The sequence below is a fragment of the Dermochelys coriacea genome, chromosome 27 (assembly GCF_009764565.3).
Source record: "Dermochelys coriacea isolate rDerCor1 chromosome 27, rDerCor1.pri.v4, whole genome shotgun sequence".
NCBI lineage: Eukaryota > Metazoa > Chordata > Testudines > Dermochelyidae > Dermochelys > Dermochelys coriacea.
Window position 1 is genome coordinate 3,708,210 of NC_050094.1, and position 13,282 is coordinate 3,721,491.

Here is a 13,282-nt window from a genome sequence, read left to right on the forward strand (position 1 = left end):
AGGTACAGGCGCACATGCATGCCTGTTGAATGTACATAGGTACAGGCGCACAGTGTGTATTGAGGTGGGTGGGGTACAGGCGTACACACACGGCTGTCGGGGTACGGACACACACACACACATGTTGCTTTAATGACAAGTAAAGCAGCCCATCATCCTAGCGGAGCCGGGTCCTCAGCCCCACCCGCCTGCTCCGGGCCAGGTCCCCTGCACCAAGCCCAGGGCGGCCCCTGCCCTCTCAGCGGCCGCCACGGCGCCCCGCGCCCACCCTGAGCCAGCAGGCAACTCCCCCTCGCCGCGGGCTCAAGGGCCAGGGGACGCGGCTCGAAGCTCACAGGCCGGGCCCAGAGAGAACAGGAGGCGGGGCTCTGGGTGGGGGCGGGGCCCAGAGCCCTAGAGGGGGCGGGGCCATGGATGGGGCGGGGCCCAGAGCCCAGGAGGAGGCGGGACTCTGGGTGGGGGCGGGGCCAGGAGGCGGGGCTCTGGGTGTCGCGCGGTGACTCGCCCTGGGAGCCGCCGCCGCCGCCGCTTCCTAGTAAACAGCCGGGCCGCGGGGCCGATGTCCGGCCGCGGCGCCTTCCCGCTCAGCCCCCTGACCCCCGCCCCCGGGGCCGCGCCGCCCCCTTCCGCCCCGGGGCCCGGCCTCATGCGGGGCGCGAGCCCGGCCGGGGCGGGGGCCGCCGGATACCGGCCCGTGGGGCCCGCCGTCGTCCAGTACCAGGTGCGGGCGCCGGGCGGGATGGCACGGGGGGGTTTGGGCTGGGAGAGGGCGCTGGGGGGACTCAGGGGTGGGGGGCCTGGGAGAGGGCGCTGGGGGGACTCAGGGGTGGGGGGGCTGGGAGAGGGCGCTGGGGGGACTCAGGGGTTGGGGGGCTGGGAGAGGGCGCTGGGGGGACTCAGGGGTTGGGGGGCTGGGAGAGGGCGCTGGGGGGACTCAGGGGTGGGGGGCCTGGGAGAGGGCGCTGGGGGGACTCAGGGGTGGGGGGGGCTGGGAGAGGGCGCTGGGGGGACTCAGGGGTTGGGGGGGCTGGGAGAGGGCGCTGGGGGGACTCAGGGGTTGGGGGGGGCTGGGAGAGGGCGCTGGGGGGACTCAGGGGTTGGGGGGGCTGGGAGAGGGCGCTGGGGGGACTCAGGGGTTGGGGGGGCTGGGAGGGCACTGCAGGACCAGTGTGTGTTGGGGGGCTGGTGGAGGGCACTGTGGGGTCTGGGTGTGTGGGTACTGTGGGGGACTGGAGGTCTGGTGGGACACTGGGGGCCCAGGTGTGTGGGGGGAGGAGCTGTGTGGAGCCCGGGAGTGGGTGTGGGGAGGAGGGCACTGGGCCGGGGCCATGTGTGGAGGGTACTGTGTGTTGGGGGAGGGCACTTGGGGGACCAGGATGTGTGTGGGGAGAGTACTGGGGAGGGAAGGTGCCATGGGGTGCTGGACAGGAGGAGGGCGGTGGAAGCCCCAGGAAGCCCCCACTGCTCCCCTGCCGTGGACAAGTTTCCTAGAGCCATATGTAGCTAAACACCATCCTTCCAATTTGCCCCTGCGCACCCTGCAGCCCTCCCCCGGGGATCCAAGCTCCGGCCCAAGGGAGGAAATGATTTCCAGTCCAGTGCCCTGATGGGGTTGGGCTCTCCACCAGCTGGAGTGCCTCTCCTGACTGGAGCTGCGGCAGTGGCCCAGTGGCACGGCAGCCTCTCGGGTAACTAGGTCTCACGCTGCTCAGTGCAGCAGTCCTTAAACCATGGTGGCAGCGGGTATGGTCAGCTTTACAGAGTGGCCACCTGCCTCAGTTTCCAAGTGCTCTCAGAACATGGCCCCACACAGAGCACGTTGCGCTAGGTTACACTGGGTCGTGACAGCAAAGTCTGCATCTAAAAAAATGTCGCGCTTGTCATGCCAGGCACAGATGGAAAAACCTGCTCATGGACTCTGCTTCTGCTGTGCATCCTGCAGCAGCCAGGGTCTAATTAAAACAGAGTGTGCAGCAGTAAGCCGGGATCAAGTGGGCAATGGTTACATTACATTAATTCCAGCTCCTCCGCTCTGGCTCTTATTCCACAATGTAATTTGGAAGAAGTAGGGAAAGGGGCCTAAGATGTCAACCGAAGAAGAGTCTGTAACTTTGCTTATTGAGTTCTGAGGCTTGGAGATCTTGCCCTAGGGGTGGATTTACCATGGGGCTGGATGCGATCATTCCATTTACTAGTTTAAAAAGAAATGGCTGAAGCAGTCCTGCTTATGGACACCCTGCTCTCTGAAGCAGTGGGGAACTTGGGAGAGATATGTGGCTCCCCCCTCAGGGACTCATGGGAATGAGCTCATGCTTCACTTCCTGTTTCTGAATTTGGCTGAGATCCTTTTCAGATGGCTTGGGGTAGGGTGTCTCCTGGTAGGAGCTGTCACTTGGGGGGTTATTTTGTTTTGGAGAGGATAAAATAGAGGTGGTAGCTTCTACTTGAAAGGTAACTGGATGATATTGACCAGAAGCTTGGTGGCTTTTATGGTGCCTAAAACAGCATGGTGCATGTTTGGGGGAAAGGATTTGTGCGCGAGAGTCATTAGAAAATTACAGGACAAGAGACAGACTCCTAATCAATTCTTTTCTTTGCTGTTTTGGTGCTGTGACCAGGTTCCCTGTACAAGGGTCTGGTAAAAATGATTTAGTTGGTGATTGGCCCTGCTTTGAGCAGGGGGTTGGACTAGATGACCTCCTGAGGTTCCTTCCAACCCTGATATTCTATGAACTAGACTCTTAGGGTATGTGCACTGTAGCTGGGAACATGCCTTCCAGCCTGGGTAGACAGACGCACGCTAGCTCTGCTCAAGCTCGCATGCTGAAAATAGCTGTGGCTCAGGTGACGGTAGGGGCTAGCCACTCCAGTACTGACCCAGGGAGTTGGGCAAGCTTGTACTCGGGTGGCTAGCTTATGGTGCAGCATCCACACTGATTCTTCTAGCTTGCTAGATCTGTCTCTCTCATATCTGTCTACCCGGGCTGGGAGGCACACTTCTAGCTGCAGTGCAGACATGCTCTGAGGCTGTTCTGTGGAGGTGATAAAAAGCCTGTTGGCAGAGGGGTGGGGCGGAGAATGGGGTTGCTTTTTTGGGGTCTTGTAGGGGAGTGTGTGCATAATATCTATGGGTAGCTGTGGTACTCAATAGGAATGTGTTACAATCCAGCCAACATCTCTCTTCTTCTCTCCCCCCCCGCCCACCTCTCCAAACTGACTGCATCAAACCGTCCTTTCCTCTTTCCCAGGTGCTGAGAGGAGGTAACATTTGGGGGCTTGATTTGGCTATTCAGCCACCCACTTGCTGCTTTACCTTTTCTGAGGTGGTGAGTTGGATCATGGACGTGCCGTAGACCAGCAAGCAGCCCCTCTGCATGCAGCTTTGGATGTTAGAACCTGCTTTAGAAAATGTTGGCCTGAATTTCTTGGCTACGGTTGGATGGCAAGCCAGTGGGAGAGCTGGGAATAGAATCCTGACTCTCTTCCCTGTGTCTTAGTACAAGACTCTCCTTCCCTATACACTTTCCAAAAAGTGCTATGGGATCTCTAACACATACCAGACTTGGTTCTCGGATTAACATCTTCTCCTTAGGACGGCAACTGTCACGATGCAGGGTGATATCACAGGCTCCGTATTGTCAACTGAGAATTTTATTCTATTGAAATCTTCTAGCATGTGATCAGTGTGTTAAAGAAACTTTGTCCAGATGCTGTTGCAGATTTGTCCCCTATACAGCCTCTGTTTGCACCGCCTTTTCCCTGGTTCTCCATGGCTTTTAGCCACTTAAAGTCCATGAAAAACGTTGTTAGCAGATGAACGCTGACTCACTTGCGGTGTTGCTGTGCAAATGCTCTCTGTGTCAGCAACATAGGATGATGGCCTGGGTCTGCTGTAAACAGCCAGCAGGAACTGCTGCACATGACTCCATATTAGGGGCAGCCCTGAGATTTACTTGGGGTTTGTGGGATGGTCATTCTGTTTGTGTGAAAGCCAGCCCATTCTGAAGACAGCTAAGTGTGAACCACCCCAGGCAACAATGGTGTTTTCTACTGAAGCTTCTCTAGTTCCCCTGTTTTCCGTTTCCCCTTTTGCAGCGTTCTCATGTAAGTCAATATATATGCGTACGTTTGCAGGTATAACAGCTATGCCCAAATTTTAGATTTTCTGCATATAGTTTACCTGAAGAAAGTTGGACAGAGAGTGGAAAATAATGGAGGGGGAGGGAGAAGGTTCCTGCTTCGTATCTGAAGCAGGGAATGGACACTGGTCTCTGAAGTGGAGCTGGCCAGTGAGCAGAGCTAGGGAAGTTTGGGAGTCAGTGAAGCAATTCTGTCTGCCGTCTAAAGCGTTCTTTGTGAGGAGTGTAATGTTATAACTGACACTCAAACTCTCTGCCCTCAGCGTGCAAAGCTGTTCGTGCTGCTAGGCTCCTGCATGCTGGTGTGATTAGGTCTGGGCAGGCTGAACGGTTGGGTAACGCTCTCTGCCAGGCAAGCAAAGTGTTTAAATGGAGGAGACCTGATTGTTCTACACTCTCCAGCTAGCCCATCTTCCACCCCTCTGGTAGTCTCCACTTCCACGTCAACAGCCCATCCCCATTTATATCCATCAATTAAAAAACAACACATCCCCCAGCCTAGGAAATTTCCACATTGAAAATGTCATTAACATAGAGTTAAAGCTGTTCAAGTTATTCCCTCAAACACCAGAAATGAGGAAATCTCAAATCAAGATAATATAAAAACTCTGAGCATTAACCCACTAGAGTCCCAACTCTTGACCACACTAATATGCTGTAACTTGTGCTTTCCTTTCAACAGTATCGCCCACAATGCTCCAATCCTAGCATCTTTGCGTACTGTTCTGTCTGTCTGGTGTAGAGTATGTGGAGATGCTAAGATAGTGTCATTAAACTAGTCAGTAAAGACCCACATCTTAAATTTGTGAAAGGTGCCATAGGGCAGGACAGAGGTATGCTGACAAGGGTTTGCTGAGATTTAGGGCAGGGGTAGCAAGGGGTGCTGTGGGTCATGATTGGGTGCATTAATAGAGCCCTGGGGGAGGTGGGAGGCTACATACTGTCTCCACGCTGACTGGCTATAGACAGTACTATCAGCCCTTCACTTCCATGACTGCTCCTCACTGATGCCTCACAGCGCTAGATCAGAGGGGGTGCGTGCCTTACAAAGCTGCTGCCATCTGTTCTGCGCATCTGGAGAACACTGGTGTAGGCCCTATGGACACATTAGATTCAGACCTGGTGTGCCTTGGTTTAGTTGGGGACTTACTCCACAGTTCAGGCTCTGAGGGACACAATAACCATCAGTGACTCGGGTCTGTGCCAAGGAGTACTCAGGGGCTCTTTAATTGGTGGATTACTAACATGATATGTTAAACCTTCTACATCTTTGTGTATCACTTGGCTGTTTCGTTAACAACTCGAGCAGGGAGTTTAAGCAAGTGGCTCGTCTCGGCATCAGGGGTCTTTGTCTCTGTTAATCCTCCATGCATTAGTGGCTCCAGAGTCTTCTAACCTGGTGGCTAGTTACTGGTGTTTCCAGAATAGCCAGACCCTGGTCCTTTGCATGGCACCCAGCAGTTGAGTTTAGAAAACAAAGGGGGGTTGAGTAAGAGGATCAGAAAATGGAGGATTATTCAAGCTTTGCCAAGGTGCTTGGCACAGTACAGAATGAGGAGACCAGGTCAGTGCCCCCCATGGGCCTGCCAGCTAATTCTGACAGATGGGTGTCCAGAGGAGTTCCAGGCAGTGCAGGGCCCTGGCAGAGGTCACTGCTGAAGGACTTAGCAGAAGCGGTTTTGAGGGAAGGGTGTGAGCAGTGGTGCTGGGGACTGTTCAATCATGAGGAGAACTCTGTCCTAAGCATAGAAGGAGTCAGACAGAAAACTGGCTACAAAAGGGGAGGCTTGGTTAGAGTGAAGACAACTAGTGAGTAGAAAAAAGACAAGCCTGGAGACAGGCAGAGTCTTGATAGTGAGGAGGTGACGCCTGAGCTTGTTGCAGCTGGCAAGTGAAGCTCTCGAAGGGATTTGAATAAGGGAGTGGTGTGGTCTGAGGAACCGGTGAGGGAGAGGAATTTAATTGCAGCATTTCTGCTGTGCTTTTCACCTCGAAGGTGGAAATGCAGCCATTAGAGGCTGAGTCCCAAGATGAAATGCTCCATCTTGATCACCCAGGGACCCAAGTGCCATTTGTGCTCTTTAATGCAAATTAGGTGATGGTTTAATTCAGTCAAAATTAGGGCACCTTTAATGTGCAAGGGCACAGATCTAGTGTTGGGCCTAAGCTATCTGACCATGTGAAAATGGTTATATTTTGGTGAAGAAAGAGCCAGCTTTGATACAGTGGCTTTCAGTTCTTTTATGTAGGGCCTATTATTTATGCCCCTAGTGGCTCTGCCCTATAAATTAACTCTCTTGTGTACTAATGTTATGCCAGAATAGAAATAAGAGAACAGAAAGGTACATGTTCCATTGGAAATGGTTTGATAACTATTTGCTGATTGAGAGAGAACTTCTTTTCAAGGTGTTTAGAGGCTGTTTGAAATAAGGTTGTTTGTATTGCAGTAGCACGCAGAGGCCCCATTGTGCTGTACACACAGTGAGGCAGTCCCTGCCCCAGAGAGCTTGCAGTCTCACTGGTATGCGATTTAGTGGGTGTAACGCACAGTGAAGGGAGTATCAGTAATAGGAATACATGATTATCTAAAAAGAAAAGAAGTACTTGTGGCACCTTAGAGACTAACAAATTTATTAGAGCATAAGCTTTCGTGAGCTACAGCTCACTTCATCGGATGCATTTGCGAATACAGACTAACACGGCTGCTACTCTGAAACCTATGATTATCTAAGCTATATTATCCAGGTTTTTATATATATATATATATATATATATATTTATATTTATTTCACAGGAGTTTTTAATATGAATCTGCACCAGGCCACTTGTCTGCAGTAGAGAAGACTGATCCGATGGAGGGACTCAAAGTGGGTGTCATGGACAAAGTGCCAGGCCAAGAAGATTTCAGTAACAGCAGCATTTTGAATGAATCTGAGAAGGGATCAGCGTTGCTAGGAGTCAAGATGAGAGCAAATGACCTGGACTAGGGTTCTAGCCAAGCAAGGGAATATCTTCCCTTTAAAAACAGCTCCATGGATGTGCTGTTACGCTGGTGTGTAACCATCCCATTCCTGAACGGCAGTGGTTTTAGAGGGCAGGTTTCATCGGAGAGATTATACATCTGAGTTGAATTCTGTATTGCCGCTTAAATTATCTGCTTTTCTTTTGAGGAGGGAGGCAGGGAGAGGCACCATTTGGGTCATACCCAGCCCTTTGCCCCCAAGAGGAAAGCACCTGCAGTTGTGAGATTGGAGTTAATCTAGATGTAAAATCTCCGTGAAACTTGCTGTCTGAGGCTTCCGCTCTACCCACCATCAGTTCTGTCTCTGCTCATAGATTCATAGATACTAAGGTCAGAAGGGACCATTCTGATCATCTAGTCCGACCTCCTGCACAGCGCAGGCCACAGAATCTCACCCACCCTCTCCTATGAAAAACCTCACCCATGTCTGAGCTATTGAAGTCCTTAAATCATGGTTCAAAGACTTCAAGGAGCAGAGAAGCCTCCCTCAAGTCAACCATGCCCCATGCTACAGAGGAAGGCGAAAAACCTCCAGGGCCTCTCCAATCTGCCCTGGAGGAAAATTCCTTCCCGACCCCAAATATGGCAATCAGCTAAACCCTGAGCATATGGGCAAGATTCACCAGCCAGATACCCAGGAAAGAATTTTCTATAGTAACTCAGATCCCATCCATCTAATATCCCATCTCAGGGGATTAGTCCTATTTACCCTGAATATTTAAAGATCAATTACTTACCAAAATCCCATTATCCCATCATACCATCTCCTCCATAAACTTATCAAGTAGAATTTTAAAACCAGATAGATCTTTTGCCCCCACTGCTTCCCTTGGAAGGTTATTCCAAAACTTCACTCCTCTGATGGTTAAAAACCTTTGTCTGATTTCAAGTCTAAACTTCCTGGTGGCCAGTTTATACCCATTTGTTCTTGTGTCCACATTGGTGCTGAGCTAAAATAATTCCTCTCCCTCTCCTGTATTTATCCCTCTGATATATTTATAGAGAGCAATCCTATCTCCCCTCAACCTTCTTTTAGTTAGGCTAAACAAGCCAAGCTCTTTAAGTCTCCTTTCATAAGACAAGTTTTCCATTCCTCGGATCATCCTAGTAACCCTTCTCTGTACCTGCTCCAGTTTGAATTCATCCTTTTTAAACACGGGAAACCAGAACTGCACACAGTATTCTAGGTGAGGTCTCACCAGTGCCTTGTATAACGGTACTAAAACCTCCTTATCCCTACTGGAAATGCCTCTCCTGATGCATCCCAAAACCGCATTAGCTTTTTTCACAGCCATATCACATTGGCAGCTCATAGTCATCCTATGATCAACCAATACTCCAAGGTCCTTCTCCTCTTCCGTTACTTCTAATCGATGCGTCCCCAACTTATAGCTAAAATTCTTGTTATTAATCCCTAAATGCATAACCTTACACTTCTCACTATTAAATTTCATTCTATTACTATTACTCCAGTTTACAAGGTCATCCAGATCCTCCTGTATAATATCCCGATCCTTCTCCGAATTGGCAATACCTCCCAGCTTTGTATCATCTGCAAACTTTATTAGCACACTCCCACTGCTGCCTCTCTTGAGAAGCCCCCCACTTTCTGCAGATATCTCCTCAACTCCTCTCTTTTCTGTAGTCTTCCTTTCCTTAGCCATGGTCTGGAGAGGGCAGTCCTTACCAGTTCAGCCTTTTGGAGGGCCAGTTCAGTGATCTGTTTCCCTTCTGAACTTCCTGTGGGAACTTAGTGCTGCTTCTCGTGCTGCTTCTCATGCTGCTGTTAACTGTGGCCTGTGGAGTAGAAAGCTAGTCTTCTCAGCACTCTCTTTTTGGTGAGAATCTTACTCCTTTCTCCTTATTTCATTTTGCCTTAATGCTTGTGCTACAGATTTAATTCCACAAAACTCTGAAGAAGTGGGTTTTTTACTCACAAAAGCTAATGCCCAAATACATCTGTTAGTCTTTAAGGTGCCACCGGACTCCTCGTTGTTTTTGTGGATACAGACTAACACGACTACCCTCTGATAGATTAAATTCCAGTAATTTTTCTCTTGGATTTGCTTGTGATATTTTCACTCTTGCATTTACTTTTTGTTGTGCCGTCTCAGTTAGACTCACACACTTTATGGTCTCAGACAGGCAGAAGGAAGAGACTGTCTTCTTCAGTGATGCTTTACATGAAGGATGGCATGGATCTAGCCTGGTGTGTTTCAATGACAGGTGCAGAAGTCTCAGGTTATAACTTGTGTATCAATTGTACAGTGCACTAAGGGAACAGAATGTCAGAAATGGATTTTTTTACTCACATTAAATGGACCCTGAAGTACAGCATAAACTGACTTGTTTCTCTCCCTTCCCTCGGTCTCCCCCATTCTCTCACTGGGACCTTGCGGGTAACAGCAAGCAGTAAAACTGCCATTGTGGGTTCTGGCACTAGACATGAAACAATGCTTGATTGAGTTGAAGGCAGAAAGAATCCTCTGACCTGTAACATCTGTGGCTTTGCAAGAAAATCTGTCTGGACCCAAATATCTCAGCTGGGTCACATCGCCAGCACGTGACTTAATTCTGCTCCATGGTTCTGGCCATTGCTTTGTTCCCAGCCCCTTTTATTCACTACCCTTCAGTTTTTAGCGCAGGAATAGCCCGACTTCTGGAGTTCCTTTTGTGATAAAATGCGACTAATCTCCAGTCATGCAAGTCCTGAACCCGCAGCAGTCTCCTTACACAGCTGTAGTCCTGCTAGGAGAGAAGTCTGTACTGAGTTTTCCAGGAGACCAGGCAACATCTTAATATTGCCTTCCTCTGATACCTTCTGTTTGAAGAGGTTTCAGAGTAGCAGCCGTGTTAGTCTGTATTGCGAATACAGACTAACACAGCTGCTACTCTGAATAAATTTGTTAGTCTCTGAGGTGCCACAAGTACTCCTTTTCTTCTGTTTGAAGATTTCAATGCCCTTGAACAAACTGAGCTTCCTGTTGTCCCTGTGGGGCAGGTATTCCTGGTCTACAGACTGGCAAACTGAGTCGAGGGGAAGTGAAACAGCCATGGACTCAGAGTGCTACGTGGGGGTTGGGCCCATCTGCAGCATGAATAATATAGCTTCAAAATCCAAGAGATCCCTCGCATCAGCCTGAAAGCTGAGCTGAAATCCTGTTTGAACAGGGTTTGTTTTGCATGTCAGAATGGTAAACATTGTTGTTTGGCTTATGGGGATTCTGAAGGAACATGCAGGAATTGCCTTCACTGGGCATCCATCCAGGCCTTGCTTCCAAAGCCCCGAGCAAGAATACATGTGGCTCTCTCCATAAATGTCAGTGTGTACGAAGTTGGATCACATGCTTCTGGCATGTCAGGAAAGCCCTATTTGCTCTTTGTTCTTAAAGGCTACACTAGATTCAATTTTGGGAACTGACGGATATTGACAGTAACTACGGCCTGTAGGATCCTGAAATGCAAACCAGAGCAAGGAACATATTCTGATCTGCACCAGGCGTCCCATGGACCTGCCCCTGTGGCAGCAACCTGTCTGTTTCAGTCACAGTTGATTTCCTACAACTTTCAAGCATGTGCCCTGCCCACTGTCTGCCTTGGAAGTGCTCTCTGTGCACGTGTTTTTTTGCGAGTACTTGATACTGCATTCTAGTGGCACCACTCCTCGTTTTCATTAGACAGATGAGGTCTTTTGGATCATTCTTTCCTTAGGCCTGGGCACTGAGGGCAGTATTGCTCCTAAGTGATAAGTTGTAGAGAAGAGCCATTACATTGTGATAAAGAAGAACAAAGAATTAGAGAATGTCTTTTCCCATTACTTTCTGAATCACTGTTTCTTTCTTTTAACAGTGTGTGACTCAGGCTATGTCTACACCACAAAGATAAGTCGCCCTTTGTTAGGTTGACTTACAGCCACTGCATTAATTACTGCAGTGGTGCATGTCCACACTACCCTCCTTGGGTCAGTGGTGCACATCCTCACCAGGAGGACTTCCACTGACCTAAGAAGGGCAGCACGAGGAGCAGAGAGCCTTCTTTTCTCCCCTTCTTTTCCCTACTTGCAGCGTCTCCAATTCCTGGCCTCCCACTTCTCAAGAGGAGCCCTTGGCAGGCATGTAGGTTTCTGTCATGCAGGCAGATATTCATCAGGAAGCATTCCAAACTCATGTTACTTCTGAGGGAAGCTGACTCCAAGCAGAGCTCCAAGCAGGGCTCCCAAGAGGCCTATGCATTTATCTGGAATGAACCACTCAACTGTAGACCACTCCGTCCATGCTTTCAGCTTCGGGAGGGAATAGAAACAAAAATTTTCTATCCCACTTCCAAATGGCTCCACTCATTCTCTGTTGGCAACATCTTCCTTGGAATGTAACTCCCAAGCTTTGCCCTTAGCTTAGCCCCTCAGCTGGAGTAATGTGAGGAGATCTAGATGGCAGGATCACTGATCAAGGACTGCAGAGGCCTGTGGAGAGTGGAGACCCTTGCAGACCCCAGTCAGGATGGGCATTATGTTCTAAGAGCTGGGACTCGCTTTGATGATGCTGGCTGTAACACACACAAACCAGTACCATGGATACTGCTGGTAGAACTCAAACCACTAGGGGCTTTGCTTTGTCCTTGAGAGGGTTCTCTAAGCAGCTGTTTAACAAGGCTGCAAGGGTAAACCAGGACATGGGGAATCTGCTTGTGTGATTCCACTTTTCCAGTTCCTCTCACGCAATGGATTGAACCCAATTCTGTGATGTGCTGCCAGGACAGAGGGCTAAATCTGAGCTGTGGGTGAAGACTGCTCAAGCACTAGTGGAAGTGATGCCAAAGTCAAGCATCAAAGAGCATCATTTGTCATGGTGCTGACACTTCATTTACAAACATGAGGCTTCTCTTCTCCCCACTGGAGCCATGTGGTCTCTGCAGGCTTCCCCATGCCAGGTCAGCTTCAAGAAATCTTCATACAGGATGTTATCACTCATGGCACACTTTCAGACACACCCTCTGAGCTGACTCCAGGCTCCTCCAAGTCCCTCCCCAAAGAGATCTCCTTTTCCTGTCCAAGCTTCAGAAATCTGACCAAATAAAATAGCACAGCGACCAAAGCTAGGAATGAGGTGGACATGTCCCAAGAATGACAGTCAGGGGTTGGTTACTTTAGAGCAGGGTTTCTCAACCTTTTTCTTTCTCAGGCCTCTGCCAACATGCTATAAAAACTCCACTGCCCAGCTGTGCCACAACCACATTTTTTCTGTATATAAAAGCCAGGACCATTGTTAGGGGGTAGCAAGCTGGGCAATTGCCCGGGGCCTCACACCACAGGGGGCCCCGCAAAGCTAAGTTGCTTAGGCTTCAGCCCCATGTGGCAGGGTCGGGGCCCGGGGCTGCAGTCCTGTGTGATGGGGCTTTGGCTTTGTGCTCTGGGCCTTAGCGAGTCTCACACCAGTCATGCTTTGCAGACCCACAGGTGGCCCTGGATCCCTGGTTGAGAACCACTGCTTTAGAGTGTGTATGAGAGAGGAATAGCAAGTGATGAGATTAGGAGTTGGGGATACTGCAGATCCATTGCACTCTGGCTGGCAGAGACTTGGCCAGGCCAGGCCCTGGCCATTGGTGACATCCTCTCACTTGGGCAGACTTGTCATATGCTTATGCCAGAAAAATTACCAGCATAAACTACACCAGTCAGCTTTAGGGCTGCATCGACATAGTTGCCCTGTGTGAATTCCTTTGCTGTTGATAATCCTGAAAGTCAAGTTGGGCATTCCCCTTTTCTTTTACCACAATGAAGGTTATTTCGAGTGATTGCACACGTCCATTCCATTCTTGGTGAGCATGGGCCCTGCATGCAGTTGCTGGAAACTTTTCCTCTGGTGGTACCTGTCGGTGCGGCTTGACTCCCCTCAGCTGCTCTGTGCCTGTATAAAGGGCTCAGCTGCTCCCAAGCTCCCTCAGTTTCTTCTTACTGCCGGTGACGGTTGTTGGAATTGCTTGGCTTGCCTTAGCGAGTGCTCTGCGTGTTCATTGTAAATTTAATTGTAGAGAGTTTTCTAGATTTATAGTATTAGTACTTAGTTAATAGTGCAAGTTTTCTCTTTTGGCTGGAGTTAGGGTTTTTCCATTACTCTGTACC

General features: G+C 49.8%; 1 protein-coding gene across 1 annotated transcript in view; it reads left to right on the forward strand.

Moving 5' to 3' along the window:
* Positions 1–504: 504 nt before the first annotated feature.
* Positions 505–13,282, forward strand: part of SMARCD2 (SWI/SNF related, matrix associated, actin dependent regulator of chromatin, subfamily d, member 2) — a 36,270-nt gene continuing 23,492 nt past the window's right edge. Inside the window, exon 1 of the mRNA XM_038385162.2 lies at positions 505–721. Within this exon, the coding sequence (XP_038241090.2) occupies positions 560–721 (162 nt within the window). The 5' untranslated portion in view covers positions 505–559. The remainder of the gene's footprint in view (positions 722–13,282) is intronic.